The sequence below is a fragment of the Macaca mulatta genome, chromosome 15 (genome assembly GCF_049350105.2).
Source record: "Macaca mulatta isolate MMU2019108-1 chromosome 15, T2T-MMU8v2.0, whole genome shotgun sequence".
Lineage (NCBI taxonomy): Eukaryota > Metazoa > Chordata > Mammalia > Primates > Cercopithecidae > Macaca > Macaca mulatta.
Window position 1 is genome coordinate 12,698,488 of NC_133420.1, and position 26,310 is coordinate 12,724,797.

Here is a 26,310-nt window from a genome sequence, read left to right on the forward strand (position 1 = left end):
AACCAGTCTGGGCCACATGGTGAAAGCCCATCCCTACAAAAAATAAAAATTAAAAAATTAGCCAGGTGTGGTCGCTCATGCCTGTAATCCCAGCTACTGGAGAGGCTGAGGTGCGAGAATCACTTGAGCCTGGGAAGTGGAGGCTGCAGTGAACCATCATCACGCCACTGCACTCCAGCCTGGTCAGAGCAAGACCTTGTCTCAAAAAAAACAAAAACAAACAAAAACCATGTGTAATAGTGGCAGTAGTTAACTTTTGAAAGTTTGGAGAAGAGTTCCTAAATACCTGTGACCATGGACAACTTACTTAGCCTTTCTCTGCCTTAGTTTCTTCATCTATGAAAAATGAGAGAATATGGTACTGATCTTACAGGATTTCAACGAGAACCAAATGAGATCAAACTCAGAGCCTGGCACCTCGTGAGTGCACACTCGATGTTATTATTTCAACATTTTAGAGGAAAAAGAATGCTAATGGGTCATTATGGCTAAACATAGTCTATCACTGACGTTACTCATGGTATTGGAAGGAACTTGAATTCCATATAGAGAGTGTGATGGAGAAAGTATTTTGGGCATTGGCAGTATTTATTCAAAGAACAAAGGACGTGTCTGTCCTAGTCTTGATTTGCATTTTTGTGTGTCTGTGCTCTTTATAGACAATTAAGACATGGAAGCCTGTTTATGGCAAGCTGGCAAATTCAGCAAAACATGGAAAAACCTGTTAGCACAGTTTGCACGTGTGCGGGCACAGAGCAGCCAAATAAACACACACGTTTTCCTGTATTTTAAAACTCTCTGGAAAAAAGAAAAAAGACATTAAACCATTGCCCAGATGGCTTCTAGAGCTAGAACTTTTTCCTTGAAGTAAATGAGTATGGCTGTCAGACATCTGAAACCCGAAGCCATCTTAAAACATCATTTGGATGCTACCCCCTGCCTGCCCTTTTTTTCCATTTGTAAGGGACAAGGATCCAGGAAGGAAAGTATCAGCTTACAAAGGCTTTCGTTACAATTAATCGTTCATGTTCTTTCTTTTGGTATCTTATTCTCTGTTTACATTTTCTTTTTATTTATTTATTTATTTTTTTGAGACAGATCCTTCCTCTGTCACCCAGGCTGGAGTGCAGTGGCGTGATCTCGGCTCACTCCAACCTCTGCCTCCCAGGTTCAAGTGATTCTTGTGCCTTAGCTTCCTGAGTAACTGAGATTACAGGCGTGTGCCACCACGTCCAGCTAATTTTATGTTTTTAGTAGAGACAGGGTTTCTCCGTGTTGGTCAGGCTAATCTTGATCTCCTGAACTCAGGTGATCTGCCTGTCTCAGTCTCCCAAAGAGCTGAGAATACAGGTGTTAGCCACCGCGCCTGGCCGCTGTTTCCATTTTGTAACGCTAGCATCACCCCATTGTAGGGTGGCTAGGGATATTCTTCTTTCCTATTTCCTGGTGTATTTTCCTCTACAGTATTGATCACTCTTTAACATACTTTTTGATAGTCTGTCTCTACCTACAAAAATATGTGTTCCCTGTTATATCACCAGTGCCTGGCACATAGATAGTCAATATTTGTTGAATGAATGAATGAATGGGCTGAAAGAACCTTATTCTTCTGTCCCTTCACACCAAATGCTTTTGGAAAATGCTATGTGAACAGGGATCGTAAGCAGGAGAGGTTATACACATGGCTGTGGGATAGCCCATGATCCTCAGATACTTGTGTGGAAGGAGGTGGAGTACTTGAGTAGAAATGATACAAGATAATTTCTTCAGAAAATCAGCCAAGTGTCACAGCTTTTCACAGTGATGTTCGCGTATGTGTGTATGAAGAGCTGTCGTGGCCTAGAATCACGGGCCTTTAGATCCCTTGTACAGATAGAAAAATAAAGGCCAAGGCCCAGGAGTGCTGCAGGCCACCGAGATAGAGTCCCTCTCTGCCCTTCTCAGTTGGCGAGGTGGGATAAGTGTTCAGATGCCTGGTCATGGATAGCTTTTTACTTCCACGTATCACATGGGGATTTGGGACCGGGGAAGCCCGCTGAGAACTGATGATTATCTGTCCCCTAACCAACTGGGTTCTTTTTCATCCTGAGCTCAAAAAGATTGCTCCTACTGCAGCCAGGGAAGACAGGTTGTTGACTGGTTAGAAATCATGGCAGGTTATTTTCTCCACCCGCAGTTCGCAGTTGGAAAGCAGAGCTATCAAAAAGTTATCTTCTCTATTGTATTTCAAATCTGGGTGTTTAAAAAATTATATAAGCAAATTAAGCATTTCTTGGATGGTAGTTGTGTGTGTTCTTGATGCGAATGAGACGTGCATTCCCTTGTAAAATCCCTGGGACTTTGTAGGAGGATGTGAGCCTTAGAACAGAAGTTGGTTTTCTAGATGATCATGTAGACATGATGCTGAGCACTAGACAAAGATGTTGATTGAAGTGATTTAAAAAAATTTTGTCTGAGTTCAGATTTTACACCAATATTTAGAAAATCTGCAAAAGAACTTTTAGGAATGTTCTCAGGCATCCAGTTCAGCCCCCTGCGCACGTTGTCATAAAATCCGAGTGTGTGTACAGGGAGACGCATTCCTTTCTGTTCTCATCACAGGTCCTTCCCTGGCTCTGCACCTGCCTGTCATGCACGTCCGTGTGAGGAGACCACCAAACAGGCTTTGTGTGAACAATAAGGTTTTTTAATCACCTGGGTGCAGGCGGGCTGAGTCCGAGAAAGAGAGTCAGGGAAGGGAGATAAGGGTGGGGCCGTGTGATAGGATTTGGATAGGTAAACGAAAATTACAGTCAAAGGGGGGTTGTTCTCTGGTGGGCAGGAGTGGGGGGTCACAAGGTGCTCAGCGGGGGAGCTTTTTGAGCCAGGATGAGCCAGGAAAAGGAATTTCACAAGATAATATCATCGCTTAAGGCAAGAACCGGTCATTTTCACTTCTTTTGTGGTAGAATGTCATCAGTTAAGGTGGGACAGGGCATTTGCACTTCTTTTGTGATTCTTCAGTTACTTCAGGTCATCTGGGTGTATACATGCAAGTCACAGGGGATGCGATGGCTTGGCTTGGGCTCAGAAGCATGACATTGCTGTCTTCCTGACCTTCCCTACCTTTTCCTTCCTGTGCGGTTCTCTCACAAAGTGAATGGCCTCAGCCACAGCTTCTCTGCAGCTGCATCAGACTGTGGCGACAGGCATGGTGGCTCCTGCAGGGCCTGCTGTTCCCACGGAGCCCAGTCTTGCTTGCCGCTGCAACCTGGTCACCATTTTGCACCGAAAGTATGTAATTCTACGGAATGAGAGCCCACATGCTGGGAATGGAGGCATCTTTATCACGGTGCTCTGCATATTTTAATCTTGGGTGGAAAGTATGGAAAAGTATGTGATACCTGTGGTTTGATGTCAGAAGGACGTTGTGAACTTGACGTGGACTGAGGATGTTCAGGTGCAACATGCACCCCGGCTTCATTAAATGAGACTTCCCCATCTCCCTGCCAGGCACGCACAGGTGTATGGCCACATCTTATGTGTTATCCTTATCTAGAGTGCGCCTTGTCGTCATGCTTAAAGTTCCATGATGATATTCTGCCTCATAGAGTAGGTCCCAAACCACATTCAACACAGAAATGTACTCTTGCTATTCTACATAGAAAGTGCTTTCATATACCAAGTGGGAGAGCAGTCCTAAAATCTGGGCTGGAATCGCAGAAGGAAGGCATTGGAAAGCAACAGATTCCCTAGTCCAAAGCTGATTTTTGATGAACCTAGAAACAGGACCAAGAGAAGTGAATTTGCCTAAGGCCCTAACAATGTCTCACAGTAGCATTTGAACCTAACAGTTTCTTGACCTATTTCTTTAAATGATTAGTCATGCTTCCTCTGATTCCTATATAAATGTATTCCTCATTCATTCTTCTGTTTCAGTGAATTATTGCAGTGCTACCACGTAACACTATTTGAGTCAAAATGTGGCAGTGTTTATCCTTTTCCAAGGTTTTTAGTTGCCCAGTTTGTCAAAGTTGTGCTTACAGTTTCTTGTTGGTTGCAAGGTGTCCTTTCAGAAGCCAATTGTGTGGTGTATTTATGTTGATTGTTGGAGGTAGTTTGGTTAGAACCTACTTCGAGTGTCTGGTGTGGGCCTGGGGGACAGTGACAACTGCCCGCTTCATGGGCAGAGATGAAGTAATTGCTTCCTGGGAACTACCATCCTCCTGGCCACACTCTCCAGCCCATTTCATTTGTGTTGGTTTCCTTGGCATCTGCATGGTTCTGGCTTCATGTGAGTCTCATTTATTTTAGCATATGACTTCAGGCTGTGGGGAAGAATGGCCATTTTAGCACAGAGATGCACACAAAGGAACAACTGGCTAAATGTGTGTGAAGACATTCTTGGGGGGGGGGTTATTTCTTTTATTCTGTAACAGGCAGTCTGGGAAGCATTCTGGACATGTGGCCTGCGCTGTCACAGCTCCTCCCTGCAGGATCGCAGATGTTTGGAGATTGTAGTGATAACTGTTATCATTGAGAATGTCATTCTCACAGGCTCTAATAAGTCAGGATTTATTCAGTGTTAATTTGTTAACGACAACTGTGTTTCTAGCCAAATCCATGGGAGACGTTTCTCCTGGCAGTGTTGCTGGGGGTATTCCCGTGGCTTAGTCTTAGGGGAGCACACGCCTTTGAATACTACTGAAGCTGTGAGTACCCAAAGCGCACCGGAGTACTTTTGCCATACGGGGTGTTAGTCACTGATACACGTCTCAGTCAGACCTGATGGATTCTTGACCCCTTCCTTTTTTAATTTTTTAATTTTTATTTATTTATTATTTTTTTTAAGAGCACAACCCCTCAGGTGGCCACCATGAATCTCTGGTGTTTTCAGTTGGCTGCAGCCTATTTGTCATCTGTGGTTCAAACATACTCGAAGCCTGATGATGCTTGCCTCTGTTGTTCTTCTGCTGTGTGACCTCCGTGCCCGCAGGGTTCAAGACTGTCAGAGCTGGGAGCCACCTTCACAACTACCAGGATTTCTGGAACCTCCTTTATCTACTCCTGGGGATGGAAGAGATGTCATCAGAGGTGAAGGCCTATTAGGTTTACATGCCATTGATAACGAATGAGGTTTTCTTTTATATAAGGGGAGCTTCTTATAACGTGCTTTACTAGGGTAAAGAAGCTTTTGAGGTTTGCTTTCTCTGGAAAGATAATTTGTGATCCTGCAGTTGTTTTCAACAAAAATATAATTTGCATACCAGTGCATGTTGTATTACTGAGCACTGGCTGACAAATGGTTCTTAACTCGTCATTCACTCCGCCACTGTTTCTTGAATGGCATATGTGTGCCAGCTGTAGTAGGAACTTGCTAGGCTCTAGGACTAACCCTTATGAAATAGGGGTCCTGGGGGAAGCAAATGCATATAACTATAAACATTTGAGGGGATATCAGAGGGGTTGCCTATAGGTGCAAAACTTCGTTCATTCATTGCCCCATCTAGGAGGTTTTGTGTCTTAGCAGCGTGTTCCATAGCAACACATCCCTCTATCAAAATATTCATCATATTGTTTTGAAATTCTCTGCTTAGGTATGTGTTTTTCCGACTAAGTTTAGAACTGGTTAAGGACAGGCTATGGCGTATGTATTATATATATCTATACACACATATTTATATATATACACATTACCATTTTAAATATACAATATATATTTATGTACACACATACATATTTCTCCCTCTCTATATATACATACACACCATACACATACACACACACACACACACACACACACACACACACACACACACACTCTTCTACTGCCAAGCACAGAAAGTCAAAACTCGGCAAGAGTTCTTTCAGTGTTCATGAAAAAATAGATGTGTTAGTTGAGAGCGTCCTTAAGTTGCCAGGGGAAAGACAGGATGGATTCGCAAAGGGAGATAGTGTGTTTTTTTTTTCTTTGTTTAACTCTTGAATTCCAAATAATTCTGACTTATGGAAAAGTTGCAAAAATAGTATAGAGAATTCCCATATACTCTTCCCTCAGATTCCCCAAACATTTCACCCCATTTGTACTTTCTCTCTCTGTGGATATAATTTTTTTTTTTCTGAAATGTTTGAGAGTGGAAGGTAGAATGCAGAGCAGGGTGAAAGGCGGAAGGAGAGAGGTGGGTTAGGAGGCTCTTTTTTTTTTTTTTAACCTTCTAAGATGGAGTTTCGCTCTTGTCATCCAAGCTGGAGTGCAATGGCACAATCTCGGCTCACTCTAACCTCTGCCTTCTGAGTTCAAGTGATTCTCCTGCTTCAGTCTCCCGGATAGCTGGGATTACAGGCGCCCACCACCATGCTCGGCTAATTTTTTATATTTTTAGTAGAGGGGTTTCACCATGTTGGTCAGGCTGGTCTTGAGCTCCTGACCTCTGATGATCCACCTGCCTTGGCCTACCAAAGTGCTGGGATTATAGGTGTGAGCCACTGTGCCTGGCGATTGGGAGGCTTTTGCAGTAATCCAGAGCGCTATGATGAGGGCTGGACCTGGTTGGAAATGATGAGGAAGGTGGGAAGTGGTTAGGTCTGGCATATATTTTGAAAGGAGAGTTTAAATGGGTTGGATGACAAGAGAGAGAAAAAGAAGTTTTAAGGATGATGTCAAGGATTTTGGCCTGAGTAACTGGAAGACTAGAGATGCTGTTATTGGGATCGGGAAGACTATGGGAGGAGTAGGTTATAGCAGGGGGAATCAAAAGTGTGTTTTCGGCATGCTAAATTTGAGGTCCAAAAAGGGATGTGAAGAAGTGTTGGCTGGGCACCGTGGCTCACGCCTGTAATTCCAGCACTTTGGGAGGCTGAGGCGGGCAGATCACCTGAGGTCAAGAGTTCGAGACTAGCCTGATAATTATTAAAATCGATGATTGATGTTTACTAATTAATCATATTATTGCTTCTAATACTGCAGGGGGTGAACACCTACCTGTGATGTTGTTCCTAATATCTAGGGACAGAGAGCATGATTTTAGTTTTAATACCACAGTAGGTGTACACTCACCCTGTGACACTGATCCTAGTATTGAGAGGGGTAGAATATGACATGACTCCCAACATAACAATGAATGGACAGCCACCCGGTGATATTGCTCCTAATATTCACAGAAGAAGCATATGATATTACTCTCAATATCCCAGGGAGGGTACAGCTCTTCTGTGATATGGTTCCTAGTATCTGGAGGGGGAGAGGATGATAATAATTCCAGTATCACAGGCTGTGTTCACCCACCCTGTGATATTGTTATTAATATCCTGGAAGGGAGAGGATGATATGACTCCCCATAGAGCAGGAGGCTTACACCCAGCCTGGGATATTGTTCTTAATATCCATGGAGAGGAGAGGCTGATATTACTCCCAATATGGCAGGGGGTGTACATCCACCCTGTGATATTCTTCTTAATATTCCAAGGCTGAGAGGTTGATATTACTCCTAGTATTGCAGACACCGTACACTGCCGTGTGATACTCTTCCTGATATCTGGAAGAGGAGAAGATGGTATTAATCCCCATATCGCAGGAGGTGAACACGTACTCTGTGATATCTTTCCTAGTATGCAGGGAGAGAGAGGATAATATTATTCCCAATATTGCAGAAGATGTACACGCCCCCCCATGATATTGTCCTTAATATTCCAAGGCACAGAAGACGATGTTACTCCCAATATCGCAGAAAGTGTACACCGCACAGTGGTGTTGTTCCCATGATCCAGGTGGGAAGAGGATGATATGACTTTCAACCCTTGCACCCTGCAATGCTCTCACCCTGCAACACCGACACCAGCTCAACCTGACATAGGACCAGAGGTGCTGGCTGGGGGTGTTCATTGCTTCTCTTTTCTCCCTTGGCAGACTCAGTAGAGGAAGCTGAGACCGAGCAGCCGCAGGAACAAGGTAGGTTTTGCCAGTGGCTCAGGCTTCCTCTGGTTATGAGCTGGGCCTTGGAGTAATGCTGGGGGAGGGGACAGAGGTGAGTACGGTGGGCATTGGATGCGGCTGTCACACCTCTATGGTGTGGGCCGGGGACTTGAGGGACATCGCCTGAGGTGGGCCTGAACCTCCCGTCTACTCTGGCACTGGAGGCTGTGGGGTCCCACACTTCTTCCAATGAACGTGCTGACCCCCGCCTGGTCCCCGACCGAGGTGGGGCATCCTTTCCACTGCTGGGGCCCACATGTAGCTGTGGGTTCCTTTTTCATGATCTGGAGAAGCTGCAGCCTGCCCTGTGCTCTGCCTCAGAGATGGGAGGCCACACAGCCCTCAGCGGGGAGCAGAATTCAGAGCCTTAGGTTGCAGGGGCCTCAACTGAGGTCCCTGAAGGGTCTGCTCCTTCCTGAGGGGCTGATTCAGGGAGGCCCTCCCGTCTCCCCTCTGCGGCTCTGTCTCTTCCCCTCACACAGGGTCCACATGTGGACAGCTTGGTGATGTGGGTGCACCAAGGGCCCTTGGAAGTTCCCTGGGAATGGGATCCATCCCAGTACATTTGGGATGCAGGCACAAGGTCCCAGAGGAGGCCCGGGAAGCCAGTGGGGAAGGGAAGGCTGTTGTAGGTTTGCCTTGGGGAGGGGGTGGTTCCACCCTCTGCCAAAGTCTCTGGAGCAAAGGCACGTGGCTCTGCAGCTGCCCTGGAGGCCAGGGTAGTGGCTGGGAGGGGCTGTGTGCCTCTGCCGGGTCGGGAAGATTTCTTAGCTAATCTAGTGTTGTCAAGTCACATTAGCCTCTAAATCATATTTATTTATTTTTTTAATTCCAAGGCTTTACAGTTGAATAAGGAGACAGTTTGTATTGAAAATAGTTTTTACATGTGAGCTTGAAACAGAGAGTCTGTTTAAATCTAGTTTTTTCCTTCCCATTAATGCCTCCTTTCATCCCAGGTTTTCCAACAGGAAATGCGCTTGTTTGCTCACCTCTGGGAGGGGGCTTTGGCTAGGAATCCACCAAAGCCAGCAGGCACCAGTGGGCTGCTTGAGCAGTCTGGCCTTTGTTAACCCTTTAGGAACCGTGGGCTTCAGGTTTTCAGACCATCCAAGGTGAAGGTGGTCACAGGGGCCTGGAAGCTTTCCCATCCTTCCTGCAGGGATGGTCCGTTTCCCTGCACGGAGCTGGGTACATGGGTACAACACCCCTGTCCTGTTCCGTCGGTGGCTTTACCAATTTTGCATAGCAGCTTTTGAGCTGATCAATAGCTCTGATTGACTGTTGAGGATTTCATGGATTCCTGTACCCCACCAGGGGGCCCAATATGCTGACAAAAGTTACATTTGTAGTTGTAGTGCTGCATATACATGGGTCCAGTTAGAAGGCTTTGATTCTATCTAAAGGGAAAGGCGTCTCTGAGGGATCACTGAGCTGACATAGTCTCCTAAAACCATGCTATCAGGTGGGCGACAAAGCAGGACAGGAGGGTGATTTTGTAGGAGAGTCAATTTTGTAGGAGAGTGATTTTGTAGGTGATTTTGTAGCAGGGCCACGGGCCTGCGTGTTCTCTGGGTCCCCGGAGTTCATACGTGCTCCAGACCCTGGGTTTGCATTGCGCATAATTCTCAAGGGCTCATGGCAAGCTGCGCCAGGGACACAGAGGACGGGAATGCGGGGATCCTGCCCCAAGTGGACCAAGGACTCACTGTTGGACTCTAATCTGTCTAGGTGTTTTTGTGACTTGCAGAAATACCTCCACGTTGCCTGGGCCTGGAGCCACAGGAGACCCTGCCGAAGGTGAAGAATGTTCTGGAACAATGCAAGACCTGCCCAGGCTGCCCCCAGGAGCCAGCGTCCTGGGGTCTCTGTGTAGCATCCAGCAACGTGAGCTTGCAGGACCCCGAGGAGCCCTCCTTCTGCTTGGAAGCTGAGGACAACTGGGAGGATCCAGAGGCCATGAGCTCACTGCTGCTGTTCCTGAACAGCTCTGGATTCAAGGCCAGCTTCTGTGGCCTGTACAACCTGGCGCTGCCATGGCTGAGCAGCATGTTCAGCAGCTTTAGCGACGAGGAGGAGCTGACTGGGTGCCTGGCACAGGCCCGAGGGGCGGCCAAGAAAGGTGGCCTCCTCATGGCCCTGGCCAGGCTCTGCTTCCTTCTAGGGCGGCTGTGCAGCAGGAGGCTCAAGCTGTCCCAGGCCCGGGTGTACTTGGAGGAAACACTGGGGGCCCTGGAGGGCAGATTCGGGGACCTGTTCCTGGTGGTGGCTGTTTACGCCAACCTGGCCAGCATTTACTGGAAGCAGAATCAGGAGAAGTGTACACAGGTGGTTCCCAAAGCCATGGCCCTGCTCCTGGGGACGCCTGGCCACATCTGTAGCACCGAGGCGGACGGGGAGCTCCTGCAGCTGGTGCTGCAGTGGGCGGTGGGTGGCCAGAGCCAGCAGGCCTAGGCCCGGGCCTGCTTCCTGCTGGCCAGGCACCACGTGCACCTCAAGCAGCCTGAGGAGGCCCTGCCCTTCCTAGAGCAGCTGTTGTTTTTGCACAGGGACTCGGGAGCCCCAGACGCTGCGTGGCTCTCAGACTGCTGCCTACTCCTGGCTGACATCTACAGCCGCGAGTGCCTGCCCCACCTGGTGCTGAGCTGTGTCAAGGTGGCCTCATTGAGGACACAGGACTCGCTGGCTGGTTCGCTGAGGAATGTGAACCTGGTGCTCCAGAACGCCCTCCAGCCCCAGAGCCTCCCCACCCAGACTTCCCACTACCTCAGGCGAGCGCTGGCCTCCCTAAACCCGGGCACAGGCCAGGCGCTGCGCGGCCTTCTCCACGCCAGCCTGGCCCAACCGTACAGCCACCATGGCTACCATGGCCCAGCCATCACCTTCATGACGCAGGCGGTGGAAGCCAGTGCTGTTGCCGGAGTACGTGTCATCGTGGACTTCCTGGTGGCCCTGGCCTGGCTGCATGTGCTTCATAGGCAGAGCCTGGTGGCCCTGAACATCCTGCAGTCTGTCCAGGATGCAGTGGTGGTCAGCGAGGACCAGGAGGGTGTGATTGCCAACATTGGTGGCCGTGGCTCTGAAGAGGACGGGCCAGACGAGGCAGGCAGCTGAGGGCTACTACCACACCCTACGGGTGGCTTGGCACCTGGGCCAGCGGAGGAACCAGGCAGTGGTGCTGGCCAACTTTGGGACCTTGTGCCTGCACGCGGGTGCCAGCAGGCTGGCCCAGCACTACCTCCTGGAGGCTGTACTTCTGTTCTCGAGGCTTCCCTGTGGGGAGTGTGGCCGGGACTTCACCCACATACTCCTGGGCTACCTCTTCACCAGCCAGGGCCCGGCCCAGCAGTGCAAGGGCTACTACGAGTGGGCCCTTCTGGTCGCCGTGGAGATGGACCACGTGGAGAGTAAGTGCCCCAGTTCCTCCTGTGAGCCTTCTGGGGCCACTTGGGTCAGGGCACACCTGGGGTTTGTGATTCGGAAACAAGTGGTGGTTTTTCCACCATCGAAAGCGCTGAGTCATGGCCAGCAGCAGATGTTGGCAAATGCCCTGGAGACAGGCCGTTCCCATGCAGGGCCAGGCCCTCTGTGCCCTACTGAGGCAGGCAGCTCTTCCTGGTTTGCCCAGGGACCATCCTGCCTTGAGCACGGAAAGTCCTGCGTGCTGGGAATCCCTAGACATAACCCTGGGATCAAGGCATGTTGTGCTGAGCTGGGACTTGGGGCCCCTCCATGAGCCAGGCCCTGAACGCCAGTTCTTGTGCCTGTGTTTGCTTGGTATCTCGGCAGCCCTGTGCACCGGTCATCCCACTTCACAGAGGACACAGGGGCGGGTGATTGCCCAAAGCCACAGAACAGTTCACGCAAAAGCAGCTCGTGCTAAGTGTGCCAGGCCCCACCCACAAAAGGGGCTTGTGGGGTCCTCGGGAGGGAGGTGCTGAGCGTGGGAATGTGAGCTTCAGGCCAGAGAAGCCACAAAAGGGTGAGTGGCGTGATGGCGGGGCAGCACATGGCCCCGGGTTAGGGAAGCCTCTTTAGTCTGGGCCCAGAGGGTTGAGAGGATTTAGTCAAGTAATAGGTGTGGATGAGGGGTTGATGGTGTGGCCTGTGTGAAGGCCCAGGGGTGAGAGAGTGGGGGTGAGTCAGCGAGGATGGGTGGGGTGTGAGTAGTGGTGAGTGAGCGGGAGTGTGAGCGGGAGTGTGAGTGGGGATGAGTGTGATGTGAGTGGGGGTGAGTGAGTGGGAGTGTGAGTGGGGATGAGTGGGGTGTGAGTGGGGGTGAGTGAGCGGGGGTGAGTGAGTGGGGGTGAGTGAGCGGGAGTGTCAGCAGGGGTGAGTGAACAGGGCTTATGCAGGGAGGTACAGAGTTGGGAGTGGGTGGGTTGGGTGCTGGATGGTGAGAAGCTCTTCTGGAGAGCTAAGCAGGGCCTGGGGCCTCAGGCTGTGGCTTGGCCTTTTCCCCAAGAGCACTGGGGAGCCACGGAGTGCTATCGAACAGTCACTGCAGACCGAGCAGTGAACCGACAGTAGCTGGGCAGGGCTGTCCAAAATCTAGGCCGTAGAGAATAGATGAGGAAGTTAAGTGCAGGGAAATGGCTGAGACAAGGGATACTGTTGAGTCCCCTCTGCCTTGCAGCGCTTTGTCATGACATAGTGACACCACTCAGAGGTGCCTCTTGTGGCCTGGACCAGAGCTGCAGGGGCTGTGCCCAAATCTGAATCTGCTCATTTCCCAGCACAGGCCTGGCACCCACTCCTGGCCCTAGGAGTGATGAGATTTTGGAAAGGACCGTGTGAAGGGACCCCGGTCCCACACATCTGCCCAAGGAGGGTTGGGGGGTTCAGACCCAGGCTTCTTCCCCAGGGACATTCTGTGACTGGAAGGAGACCCTCCAGGAACCCTGCGCCCCAGCCCCCACTGCAGCCTCCGGTGGCTCCTGGCACAATAGCCTGTGGTACCTCCTCCGACGAGGCCCTCCCCTGGGTGCTGGGGGATTCAGACTTGGAAATGCAGGCCAGGGAACGGGGATCATGCTTCCCTGTCTCCCCACCCTGAGCTGAACGGTCCGGGAGACCGAGGGCGGGGCTGATACCCCACATGCTTCCTTGGGGTCATTTTTGAGTCACTTTCGGTAGTTTGTGTCCTTCTAAGAGTTTGGCTGTTGTGTCTAGATGGTCTGGCTTCTTGGTGTACAATTGTTCGTAGTGTTTTCATGGAATCCTTTTATTTCTGTCAGGTCGGCAATCATGTTTCCTCTTTCATTTCTGATTTTAGAAACTTGGGTTTGTAATTGTTTGTTTATTTTTATTAGAGATGGGGTCTCATCATGTTCTCCCAGGGGGGTCTTGAATGCTGGCCTCAGCGATCCTTCCCCCTCGGCCTCACAAAGTGCTGGGATGACAGGCGTGAGCCATGGTGCTCAGTCTCTGATTTTAGTCGTTTGTGCCCCATCTTTGTTTTCTTGGTCAGTCTGGTGAAAGATTTGTCACTTTTGTTATTATTTTCAAAAAACCCACTTTTGGTTCTGTTGACTATCTCTTTTGTTTTTCCATTCTCTGTATTTTTACTTCCCATTTCCACTCTCACGTTTATTATGTTCTTCCTTTTATTCACTTTGGGTTTAGTTCATTTTCTGGTTTCTCAAGGTGGAAAGTTAGGCTTTTGATTTGAGATTTTTCTTCTTTGAATGTAGACATTTACAGTTATAAATTTCCCTTTCAGCACTGCCTTAGCTACATCTTGGTGTTTTTGATACACTGTGCTTTTTTTTTTTTTTTTTTTTTTTTTTTTTTTTTTTAAAGTTTTGCTCTATTGCCGAGGCTGGGGTGCAGTGGTGCAATCTTGCCTCACTGCAACTTCTACCCAGGTTCAAGTCATTCTCATGCCTCAGCCTCCTGAGTAGCTGGAATTACAGATGTGCACCGCCACACCCGGCTAATTTTTGTATTTTTTTTTTTTATAGAGACAGGGTTTCACCATGTTTCCCAGGCTGATCTCAAACTCCTGGACTCAACCGATCCTCCCGCCTCGGCCTCCCACAGTGCTGGGATGAGAGGCGTGAGCCACCGTGCTGGCCCGGGCTGTGCATTTGTTTGTATTCTTTTCAAATTAATTTTCAGTTTCCCTGATGGTCTCTTCTTTGACTCACTGGTTGTTTAGGAGTGTGTAGTTTTCACATATTTTTGAATTTCCCACGTTTCCTTCACTGTCGATTTCCAGTTTCGTGCCAGTACAGCTGAAGAACACCTCTGGTTTGGTCTCAGTCCTTCTCCCTTCACTGAGGCTCATTTTGTGGCCTGGCACATGGTCTGTCATGGGGAATGTCCCATGGGTGCTCAAGAGGACTGTGTATTCAGCTGTTGTTGGGGGGCGTGTGTGACAGATGTCCATTCGGCGTACCTGGTTTCCTTTGTTAATCTTCGGAATGTTTCTGACACTAGAAAATCAGAAGCTTTCCACCGTTCCCAGCGCCCTGGCTTTGGGAGAGGCCAGTGAGCCTGTGGGTTTGGAGCCTTGTTGCATGAGAGAAGTATGTGTGGAAATGCCAGGGGCCGGCTTTGAACCCCATTCCCCCAACATGATGCCGTGTGTGGCAGACGTGATGCTTGGCTTTGCTCTCTCAGGGTTCCATCTGCGAGAGGGGCTACTTGTGTCCCTGGTCTCATCATCTCAGGCTGAAGGTGGCCCTGGTCCTGGCCAGAGGGGCTTTATGAAGCAGAAATAGATGGCCTGGTGCAGGGGCCGAGCCTGGCCAGGACCTCGGCCCTGGGAGTTGTAAAGAAGGCCGGCCTGTACCATGAGCATGTGCACCAAGCTGTGCCCATGTCACGGTGTGCTCGGCGCCTGCCCTTGCACAGGTGCATGGCCTGTCTGAGCCCAGGCTCCCCGCCTATGGGGCCCAGGTTCACAGAGGTGTGAAAGAGACAAGCACAGAGCAGGGGCCTCTGAACCCAGCCAGCCTCGCTTCGATGCTGGGAGGCTGACGTCTTCCATTTTGTCTTCTGCCCAGGCCAGCTGCGGGCCGTCCAGCGGCTGTGCTGCTTCTACAGCGTCGTCATGCCCAGTGAGACCCAGTGTGTCATCTACCACGAGTTCCAGCTCTCCCTTGCCCGCAAGGTGGCCGACCAGGTGCTGGAGAGGGCAGCTCCTGGACACCACCAGTCAGCTCTACCTGTCCCTGGGCACCTAGTGGTGAGGACTGGCTTTGCAGTGGTGGGGGTGTGGAGGGGTGCAAGGGGGTAGGGGTGGCAGGGAGGGGGGCACAGGGAAGCTGGCCCAGGGCCTCCTCAGCCCCTTTCCTTTGGATCATTTGGTTCCTCGGCATCAGATGCTTTGAGCTGGTGGGTCTGGGGTCGTCCCAGGGCTGCTGCTGGCTTGTGAGTCCCAGCTTGAGTCTCCCTTGTTGGGTCAAAGGTCATCTCAACCCCAGCAGAGGCAGTACGTGCACTCTGGGCTGTTCTTCCTACTATGGTGGCCTTTGTCATCTGACCTCTGCCTGCCCCGAGTCTTGACTCCTGGCCTTCATCTGTCCCCTTAAATGTGACCACAGCAGCCACCTGTGGCTTCTCTCCCACAGAAGACAGAGCCAATTGTGTCACCTGCTTCCCCGGGGCAGGGTTTCAAGGTCTCACGTCCCATATGTGGCCCACTCGGCTTCCCCCGAGCATGCTGACCTGGTGGGGTAACCATGGCCCTGGCCACCCCACCCACAGGGCCTGGTGACATTGCTGCAGTCACAGCCCCTCAAGTGTTGGACTTACTGAGAGAGCAGGGAAGGGGCCAGATTCCATGGGGACCCGGGAGACTGGCTCCAGTCTTGGCCTCAGGTTCACAGAAGGAAAATGGGCCAGTGTGCTAGAGCCATGCTTCTCAAAGTGTAGTCCCTGGACCAGCAGAGCAGCATCCATGTCACCTAGGAGCCTGTGGCAAGTGGGAGTTCTAGGGCCTGCCCCAGGCCTGTGGAGCCAGAGGCTCTGGGGGCAGGGCCAGCAAGCTATAAGGACAGGCCTCCGGGTGACTGTGATGCCTGCACACCTTGAGAACCATCGGCCTAGATAGCCTCTGAACACTAACGGCTCTTGGTGCGTCTGGAGAAGACACAGGCCATGTCTGGGAGGCAGGGGAGATGGACTAGCACATTCCTCCTGCCACAGGGCAGCATGATGCTCGATTCCCTCAGAAGGATGTCCTTCATCTTTTCCATGCCGTGTGTGTTCACCCTGGCCCTCCCAGCAGCCTGGGAAGGGCAGAACACTGCACACACAAGAGGGCCGTTCCCAGTCCCCACATTCCAGATTCATCTGTCACCAGACCCACGAGAGGAGGCAGACTGGTTCCAGGAGGATAAGAGCCCTTGTTCTGACACCTGTGTCTGATTCCAGTGATTCCAGGGCCTACAAATCCTCTCTGGACTACACCAAACGAAGTCTGGGAATTTTCATTGACCTCCAGAAGAAAGAGAAGGAGGCACATGCCTGGCTGCAAGCAGGGAAGATCTATTACCTCCTGCGACAGAGTGAGCTGGTGGACCTGTACATCCAGGTGAGTGGCAAGGGATGCAGGAGGACCCCTGTGCTGTTCACTCTCTGTCCATCCACCCATCCATTCATCCTTCCATCATCTATTTACCTGTTCATCCTTCCATCCATCCATCCATCATCCATCCATCTGTCCTTTCATCCATCCATCATTCATCCATCCTTTTATCATCCATCTATTCACCCGTCTATCCATCCATTCACCTGTCCATCCACCCATCCATTCATCCTTCCGTCATCTATCTATTTACCTGTTCATCCTTTCATCCATCTATCCACCATCCATCCATCCATTCTTCCATCATCTTCCCATACTCCTGTGGGTCCTTCCATTCACCCATCCGTCATCCATCCATCCATCATCCATCCTTCCGTCCATCCATCCATCATCTATCCATCCATCCCTTCGTCCATCCATCCCTCCATCATCCATCTTTCTGTCCATCCATCCATCCATCATCCATCCACCTGTTCATCCTTCCATCCATCCATCATCCATCCATTCTTCCATCATCTTCCCATACACCTGTGGGTCCATCCATTCATCCATCCATCCATCCATCCATCCATCCATCATCCATCCATTCATCTGTTCGTCTTTCCACCCATCCATCATCCATCCATCCATCATCCATCATCCATCCATCTTTTTATCCATCCATTTACCTGTTCATCCATCCATCCTTCCTTCCATCTATCTTTCCATCATCAATCCAACTGTTCATCCTTCTATCCATCCATCCATCCATCCATCCATCATTCATTAATCTATTCACTTCTTCATCCATCCATTCACCTGTTCGTCCATCCATTCATCCATCCATCCTTCAATCCTTCCATCCTTCCATCCATCCATCCTTTCATCCATCTTTCCATCCATCTTTCCATTATCCATCCATTCAGCTGTTCATCCTTCTATCCATCCAACCATCTTCCATCCATCCATGATCCATCCATTCACCTGTCCATCTATTCATTCATCATTCATCTTTTTATCATCCATCCATTCACCCATGTATCCATCCATTCACTTTTCATCCATCCATCCATCTATTCTTCCATCATCCATGCATTCATCTGTTCATCCTTCCATCAATCCATCTTTCCATTTATCCATCCATCCATTTATCCATCCATCCATTTATCCATCCATGCATCCATCATCCATTCGTGTCCATTCTTCCATCCATCGTTCATCCATCCATTTATCATCCATCCATTCACCCGTGTATCCATCTATTCACTTTTTCATCTGTACATCCATCCATCCATTCATCCTTCCATCATCTATCCATCCTTCCATCATTCATCCATCCTTCCATCCATCCATCCATCCACTCATCCATTATGAATGCATCTATCATCCATACTTCACCATCCATCCACTTGCCTCCTGTTCATCCTTCCATCCATCCATCTGTCCATTCATCCATATATCCATTCATCCATCATCCATCCCTCCTTCCATCATCCATCCGCTCACCTCCTGTTCATCCTTCCATCCATCCATCATTCATCCATCTATCCATTCATCCATCCATCATTCATCCATCCTTTTATCATCCACCCATTCACCGGTCTATCTATCCATTCATCTGTTCATCCATCCATCCGTCCATTGATCTTTCCATCATCCGTCCATTCACCTGTTCATCCTTCCATCCATCAATCATCCATCCATCCATCCATCATCTATCATCCATCATCCATCCATTTATCCATCCATCCATCATCCATCCATACTTCCATCATCCATCCATTCACCTGTTCATCCTTCCATCCATCCATCATCCATCCATTCATCCACCCATCCATTCATCCACCCATCCATCATCCATCCACCCATCCATTCACCCATCCATCCATCCATCATCCATCCTTTCACCCATCCATCCATTCACCTGTTCGTCCATTCATCCATCCATCATTCATCCATCTACCCACCAATCTACCTATTAATCCATCCCTCCATACATCTATCTGTCCATTTGTTTATCCATACATTCGTCTATCCACCATCTATCCATCCACATGTACATACATCATCTACCCTCCACCCATCCATACATTAGCTACCCACGCATACATACATACAGACATACACACATCATTCCACCCACCCATCCATCCATCCATCCATCCATCCATCCATCCATCCATCCAAGTATTCATCTATCCACACACCCATCCATCCATCCATCCATCCATCCATCCATCCATCCAAGCATTCATCTATCCACACACCCTTCCATCCATCCATGTGTCTACATCTCCTCATCCATTCATCCATCCATCCACTCATTCCTAAGCCACTGCTGAGCACCTGTTGTGTGCCTTTTCCCTCCCTCCAACTGCTTCCCTCACATCCTCCGCCGGTGGCCAGCATCTTCTCCCTGAGGGCAGAGGCACGGCCCCTCACAGTGCACAGCACCTGCTGGTATACAGCACATGCTCAAATAATGTGACCACTCAATTAACACACAGAAGAACTTGCTCCAAGCGACATGTGGCACATCTCCTTATAAAATGAATCTATCATAGTGGCTGTTTTCAGAGGCTTTCCCAAACACAGTGTGATCTGGAACAAATTGTGAAGCCCACGAGCCTGATGAAGCTTTCATTATTGAGCACCTGCTATATACCTCCTTGAGCTGAGGAGAGGGATGAAGAGCTCATGGCCAAGAGGGGACCAGGCCCACCCACAAACACTGCTGATGTGGCAGGGATGTGGCAACGCAGAAAGGAGCCAGGGGCTGGGCTCCCAGCAATCTGGGGGCCACGGAGACTGGTTTGAATGCAGGGGGAGTGGGCTAGGGCTAGCCCTGTTGGTAGGATTCACAGGTGTCAGGCTCCTGGGCTGCAGCTGCTCAGTCACCTCCTGGCACTCAGGAGCATCAGTTCATTGTCCTCATGCCAGTGGTGGGGGCAGCCCTAATGCACAGGGTCTGAAAAATGCTCAAGTGTACCTGTACTGTGTGAGAGGAAGGAGCCTGGCAAAGGTGCGCGTAGCCACCTCGCTAGGTGTGGGTCTTGAGGGAACTTCTGTCTCCTTTCAGGTGGCACAGAATGTGGACCTGTACACAGGCGACCCCAACCTGGGGCTGGAGCTGTTTGAGGCAGCTGGAGACATCTTCTTCAATGGGGCCTGGGAGCGGGAGGAAGGCATGTCCTTCTACCGGGTGAGCTGGCCTGTGGGCTGATGTGGGTGGGCCTCAGTGGGGCACCTGGAGGGCTGAGGCACAGGTGTGGCAGGGTAGAGGCCTCCCAAATGAGGGCAGGGCCACCCATGCACATGATTAATTTCCAAGTGGTCTCACCGGGAATGATATTGACCATGCCCCTGCCTGGGACAAACGCTCGGGGCCTGGACGTGACAATGGCTCTACCCTTGTACCTGATGACCTGAAGCAACCACGAGTGGGAAGTCCTGTCCCCATCTTCCAGATGAGGAAACTGAGGCTCAGAGAGGCACAGGGACATGCCAAAGACACACAGCATATCAGTGGGGGACCCAGGTCTGCATGCACCCCGAAGTGGGACGGCTTCTCCCTTCCTCTGAGCTCACGGTGTGGCTCAGCCCTGGGCACAGATCAATGCGGTGTTTCTAGAGCAGAGAGGAGTGCTGGCTCCCCCCAGTCAGACCTCCGGTGCCCAGGTGGGAGAGGCTGGTCTGAGGCTATCCGGTGTAGCTGGATGGGCCTCAGGTGACTCTTCAGCCCCCAACTTGGATGTCTGAACTGTGTGTTATCCCAGAGCACAGAGCTGTGTCGAGGTGCAGGGGTAGCTGGGGTGTGGGAAGCTCCAAGCACATGTTTGAGCTCTGAGGAGGGCGCTGGGCAAGGTGGGTGCTGCGGGAAACCTGACCCCACCTGCCTGTGTGGTAGGACCGGGCCCTGCCCCTGGCAGTGACTACGGGCAACCGCAAAGTGGAGCTGCAGCTACAGCTGTGCCACAAGCTGGTGTCACTGCTGGCCACACTGGAGGAGCCCCAGGAGGACTTGGAGGTTGCCCACATCGTCCTAGCACTCAGCATCACTCTGGGTAAGTCCCCTGAGCCCCCGCCCTGCCAGGACCCACACTTTGCCAGAGCCCAGCCTCCAGGTCTGCAGGCCAGGAGCTGAAACAGCTGCTGGATTTTCCTGGTCTCCTGTCCAGGCAGGCAGATCTGCCCAACTGGCTTCCCCGTCCGGCTGTGGGGCACAGCCCGAGGTCTCTCACGCAGTGCAGAGCTCCCTGCCTGACTGAGCTCTGCTTCCTCTGCCTGTTCCCGCTGCTGACCACAAGGGCCGCCCAGTGTGCCCTCTGCCTTCCAGACATCCCAGGCATCTCGTTGGTCCCTGTATGTGTCAGGCTGAGTGGCACATTCCCTTTCTCTTATGCCCTTCCCACCCTCACCAACCACATGGCTCTCTGGCTGATAAAATCCCAGTTCCCCTTCCAGCAGTCTGCCCCTTAAGGCCGTGCATCCCCTGGTGCTGTGCCAGGGTCGTCTGTCCCCCTCCAGAGACAGGGAACCCTAGGCAGGCCACATGTCCCAGCGCCTTGTGCCCCGTAGCCCAGTACACAGTAGGTGTGCAGCTGACTCCCCAAGGTAGGGGGCTCTGATCCTGACACACCCAGGAGGAGTCGGATGTCACGTCTGTGGGTTGCCTGGAGCCGGGGAGCCCGGGAGCACCTGCACTGCATGGCTTTTGGGCTCCCCTGGTTAAAACCAGTGAGCAAAGGCAGGTGGCTATGTGTAGGCACAGAACTGGGCCATCCAAGTCCGACTTTGCCAAAGCCTCTCAGTAGACAGGAGCAGGCCTTATTAGTTCTGCTTTGCAGATGGGAAAGTGAGTCTGGGAACCTGGAAGGGAATGGCCAGAGCTGCCCAGGTGACCACAGGTGCCTGGAGACAAGCCAGGTGTGCTGTCTGGGGTCTGTATACCTGCTCCTGAGGGGCATGTTCCCTCCCTGCCCCAGGGAGCAACATCCTCACACCTGCCCCTTTGGCCTGCACCCCAGGGGACCGGCTGAACGAGCGCGTGGCCTACCACCGGCTGGCCGCCCTGCACCACCGGCTGGGCCATGGCAAGCTGGCGGAGCACTTCTACCTCAAGGCCGTTTAGCTCTGCAACTCGCCGCTGGAGTTCGACGAGGACACCCTCTACTACGTGAAGGTGTACCTGGTGCTCGGTGACATCATCTTCTACGGCCTGAAGGTGGGTGGGGAGGGACAGGGCTCGGGGTGTTCCTGGCCCCCTTGGAGTGGGATCTCCCCCCGGACCCCAGAGGCCTGGGTTCCAGCCTTTCTTAGGAATGGCCCAGTGGCCTCCCTGGAGCTCTACACCCAGCTGGAGGAGCCGGCAAGGTTAGCAGGTAAAACCCAGCTCCCCAGATGGCCGGGTCCCACCCTCAAGAACTCAGTCTCAGCCAGGGAGGCTGACACATGAGTGGGCAATGGTGGCCTCTGGGTAAAGAAGGGGGATTGTAGTCAGGGGGCCCTCCTGGAGTAGGTGACACCAAAGCTGAGTCTTGACAGTCAAGTGTCAAGGTGCATTTAACAAAGAAAACAGGGTCGAGAGAGTGACATTTCAGAGGACGACATCATCCTCACATTGAATCCACGTTGCAAGATCCAACCCAAATCTTGGCGCCTCCTCTAGGAAGCCTGCCCAGGGTGCCAGCCTGCACTGAGCAATTCCTTCCTGGAGTCCGGAGACACCTTGAATCTTCACATCACCCAGGAAGGGTGGGGTGGGACCAGTGTCTTACCATTGAGTTCACAGACAGGGAAACCCCAGCTCAGGGCAGGTGCAGTGGGGCGGGGCCCCATACAGCCAGGCTGAGGCCTTGTTAGGTCGGGTGTGTCTCGAGGGGAGGTGCTGTGCTCCCTCTGCCCCCAGCCCTGCAGGGGTGGAGAGCTGGGATTGGCAGACTGAGACCTGTGGTGTCTCCACCCATCTGCCCAGCGGGCACCGCCCCTCCTTAGCATCACACCAGCCTCGTGTCAGTGCTCCTTACGGGCTGAGGGGCCAGGGCACTCCAGTCCAGGGGCCGAGATCTTGGGGGCCTTAGAACAACATGAGGAGCTGGGGCAGCCCTAAGACCCTGCCCCGTATACCCCACCGCAGGCCTGGGGCTGCCCGGGAGGCCCCCGCCCAGTACTGGCTACACCTGGTGGTCAGACTTGGTTTCTGTGGCCTCCCAAGTCCCAGCCAGACAGGGAGGTGCCAGGTGTCAGGCCCAGGGGGACGCTGCTCACCGCTCAGGGGTTCGCCTGGGACCCAGGGGGACGGGCCTCCCAGAAGAGGCCTTTATCTCTCTTGGTCAAGCCTGTCGCCCACTCCGCCTGTCCAGGAGAAAGGAAAGCGCCAAATAGTACCCGAGAGGCCAAAGTCCACGGTTGGGGTCGAGGGGCAGAGGCCTCCTTCACCTCCTTCCCATGCACAGTCCTCCTTCCCATGCACAGCCCTCCTTCCCATGCACAGTCCTCCTTCCCATGCACAGTCCTCCTTCCCATGCACAGTCCTCCTTCCCGTGCACAGCCCTGCTTCCCGTGCACAGTCCTCCTTCCCGTGCACAGTCCTCCTTCCCGTGCACAGCCCTGCTTCCCGTGCACAGTCCTCCTTCCCGTGCACAGCCCTCCTTCCCGTGCACAGTCCTCCTTCCCGTGCACAGCCCTGCTTCCCGTGCACAGTCCTCCTTCCCGTGCACAGCCCTCCTTCCCGTACACAGTCCTCCTTCCCGTGCACAGCCCTCCTTCCCGTGCACAGTCCTCCTTCCCATGCACAGTCCTCCTTCCCATGCACAGCCCTCCTTCCCATGCACAGTCCTCCTTCCCATGCACAGTCCTCCTTCCCATGCACAGTCCTCCTTCCCATGCACAGTCCTCCTTGCCATGCACAGGCCTCCGGGCCTCATCGTGACTATGCTGTCAGCACAGGCCAGCTTCCCACAGGGAGGCCCCCTTGGAATTCCCCAAGGGCGGCTGTCTTTGCAAGGCTGCACCCTCCTCCTTGTATAGGAGGCTCTGGACCCAGGGCCCAGAGGAGTGGGAGAAAAAGCCAGGCTGGATGGGACCTGGAAGGCTGGCAGAGAAGCAGGGGTAAATGGGCATCTTTGCCAATTTCCTCTAAAATGGGGTCCCCTTTAGTCTACACATGAGAGTGAGCCCTGGAATAGGGTGGATTAGGTGTTTACTGGCTCAGGCTGTCACTCACTACAGGCACATGGAAATGCACACGCAAATACAGGCACAGGCACACGCACACACAGGCGCGCACACACAGACGTGCACACAGGCATGCACACAGGCACACACACAGGGACATGCACGCACAGGAACACAAACACGCACATTCACATGCACAGGCAGACACAGAGACATATGCATTGGCTGGCTCCTTCCTGTTTAGTTGGGAAGCCCCCACCCCTTCAGGAAGCCTTTGCCTTCCACACCCGGCTGAGTCTGGGGCCTCCTGGGCTTCCCTCTGCCACAGCCCGGGCCACCCTGTGTGGTCGGTGTTCACTCCCAGGTCCCTCAGACTGGAAGCAAGGGCGTTAGGCTCAACCATGCACCCAGCACAGAGTCCAGTGTTCGGCTGGGCCAGGGGGCATTGGATGAGCAGTGGCGGTGACTCGGGGCCTTCTCACGCCCCTGCTCCGTGTTTGGGGCGGGGCAGTGAGGGAATGGACTGCTGCATCTTGGGCTTTGTCATTGGCCCTGGGAGCCATCTTGAGATGATAAAGAAGGACAGGTCAGGCATGGGTCTTAGAGAGGTCCCTTGGGTGACCCCCATGTGGAGGAGGTGCCTGGGGAGAAGCCGGGTGGGGGATGGGAGGGTGAAGGAGGAGGTCTGGGAGGCGGCATCCCAATCCAGGGATGGTGAGTTTGAGCCAAAGACGCATTGAAAATGGGAGTGGATGTCTGGGGAGTCACACTCCGTCAATATTTCAGGGAACATTGCCAGAGAGGACATCTGTGACATGGTTTTGTACCTGGCCTGGCCCGTGGAGGGCCCAGAAATGGTCAGCATGGACAGGGGCCAGAGGGGAGCCTGGGTCACTCAACGCAGTGCCCCTGCTGTGGCTTGGAGCCACGGGTCCTGCATGGAACTCTCAGAGCAGGCAGGATCTGCCCTGACCTCAGCCCATGGGGAAAGCAGCCACTGCCTGCAGAGAGGGTGGCACTGGGGCAGGAGGCTTGGGGTGAGTGGGGCGTAGGGACAGTCAGGAAGGCTTCCAGGGGTGTCAGGGTCGTCCCCACCTCCTGCAGCTGAGACCACAGCAGTGTCACAGGCTTCGGGGCTCATGGGGTGAGCCAGCATCGGATGGACATGTGGAATGACCTGGAGACAGGAACGGCCTCTGGGAAGACGGGCTCTGAGTCCCCCTTTTGCTGACCATGACCTGTCCCCTTCAGGATCCGTTTGATGCAGCCGGGTACTACCAGCTGGCACTGGCAGCCGCCGTGGACCTGGGCAACAAGAAGGCACAGCTGAAGATCTACACGCGGCCGGCCACCATCTCCCACCACTTCCTCCTGGACTGCGAGAAGTGGCTCTTCTTCTACCAGAAGGCCAGGACCTTCGCCACAGAGCTCAGCGTCCACAGGGTCAACCTACCTCCTCTGCCACTCTGCGGGTGGGCCCCCTGGTTGGCCTCCAGCCACCCTCGCTGAGGACAGTATCCGAGGGAGTGGGTTTTGTGCAAGGAGGATGATCTCCTGCCTGTCCTGGTGTCTCCCATAGCTCATTTTCTGGGTAATGGAAGCATAACAGCAGGGTTCAAATAGCAATAAAAGTTTTTTTTTTTTTTTTTTTTTTTTTGCAAAAACATACCGAAGTCCCCATGGCATCCTTCCCTGTGTGCTTCCTGGGCTGTGTCTAGGGGACAGCTCCTTCCCTGGTGGCAGCCCTCTGATCTTGGGGATGAGAAGGACCGTGAGTCCAACAGACCTGGGCCAGGTCACCATGAACCTCGGTTTCCTCGGCGGCCAGAGGGGAGATGGTGATTGAACTCTGGGCAGCTCCCTGCTCTCCCTGCTCAGAGTTATTGCTGTAGGTCTCGTGCCACCCTTGCCTTTAACCTTCAGGCCACTGTGCCCGGATGTGGGGGCTGTTAGTGTCCCTGTTCGCCATTGAAGAAATAGAGGCACAGAGAGGTTAGGAGTCTGGCCCACCGTCACACAGCAGGTAGAGGCGGACACGCAGAGTCCAGTACACTGACCACCACACCACCCTGCCAGCCTGGAGCCAGGAAGGTGTCCCCCATTAGGACCCAAGGTCAGCTCCTGGAGCTCTCTCGTGGTGTCAGGAGAGCCGCAGGCCAGTGAGGGTGGCCCCGGGGATCCCTCACTCAGTGTCCTTTGCTCCCAGACTTGGTTGGGCCGAGCCTGGCCAGTCTCACCTCTGGCCACTGGTCAGCCCTGCGGGAAGTGAGATGCAAGAATCTCCGCCTGTGTAGACGCTGCTACCCAGTATTGAAAGCCTTATCTGGGCTTCCCCCCAGCTCTCCCCACCCACCCCCTCCCCTTCCGGCCCCGGCCCTCATCCCAGGAATCCCAGGAATCCCAGGTTTCCCTTCTTGGAATCTCTTGGCCCCAGGGAATACAGTTCACACTGTCTCTTTGCCAGTTTACGCAAGGAAACTGACGTTCAGAGACTGTGGGTGTCCCACGTGATTCTCACATACACTGCACTCTCCCAGACCCCTCTTTTAAACACTTTAAATGAGGTGACTTTCACATCGCATGCAATTAACTATTTCAACGCAAATAATGTGGTGGCATTTGTACATTCACAGTCCTGTGCAACCACCCCCGCCATCTAGTTTCAAAACGT

General features: G+C 52.5%; 1 protein-coding gene across 1 annotated transcript in view; it reads left to right on the forward strand.

Annotated features, from left to right (window-relative positions):
- Window positions 1–25,248, forward strand: part of LOC106996558 (SH3 domain and tetratricopeptide repeat-containing protein 1-like) — a 39,159-nt gene extending 13,911 nt beyond the window's left edge. Inside the window, 10 exon segments of the mRNA XM_077966401.1 lie at window positions 7,886–7,927; window positions 9,699–11,011; window positions 11,013–11,355; window positions 14,959–15,086; window positions 15,088–15,137; window positions 16,331–16,490; window positions 19,543–19,665; window positions 20,371–20,527; window positions 21,491–21,687; window positions 24,891–25,248. Of these exon segments, the coding sequence (XP_077822527.1) occupies window positions 7,886–7,927; window positions 9,699–11,011; window positions 11,013–11,355; window positions 14,959–15,086; window positions 15,088–15,137; window positions 16,331–16,490; window positions 19,543–19,665; window positions 20,371–20,527; window positions 21,491–21,687; window positions 24,891–25,148 (2,771 nt within the window). The 3' untranslated portion in view covers window positions 25,149–25,248.
- Window positions 25,249–26,310: the final 1,062 nt, after the last annotated feature.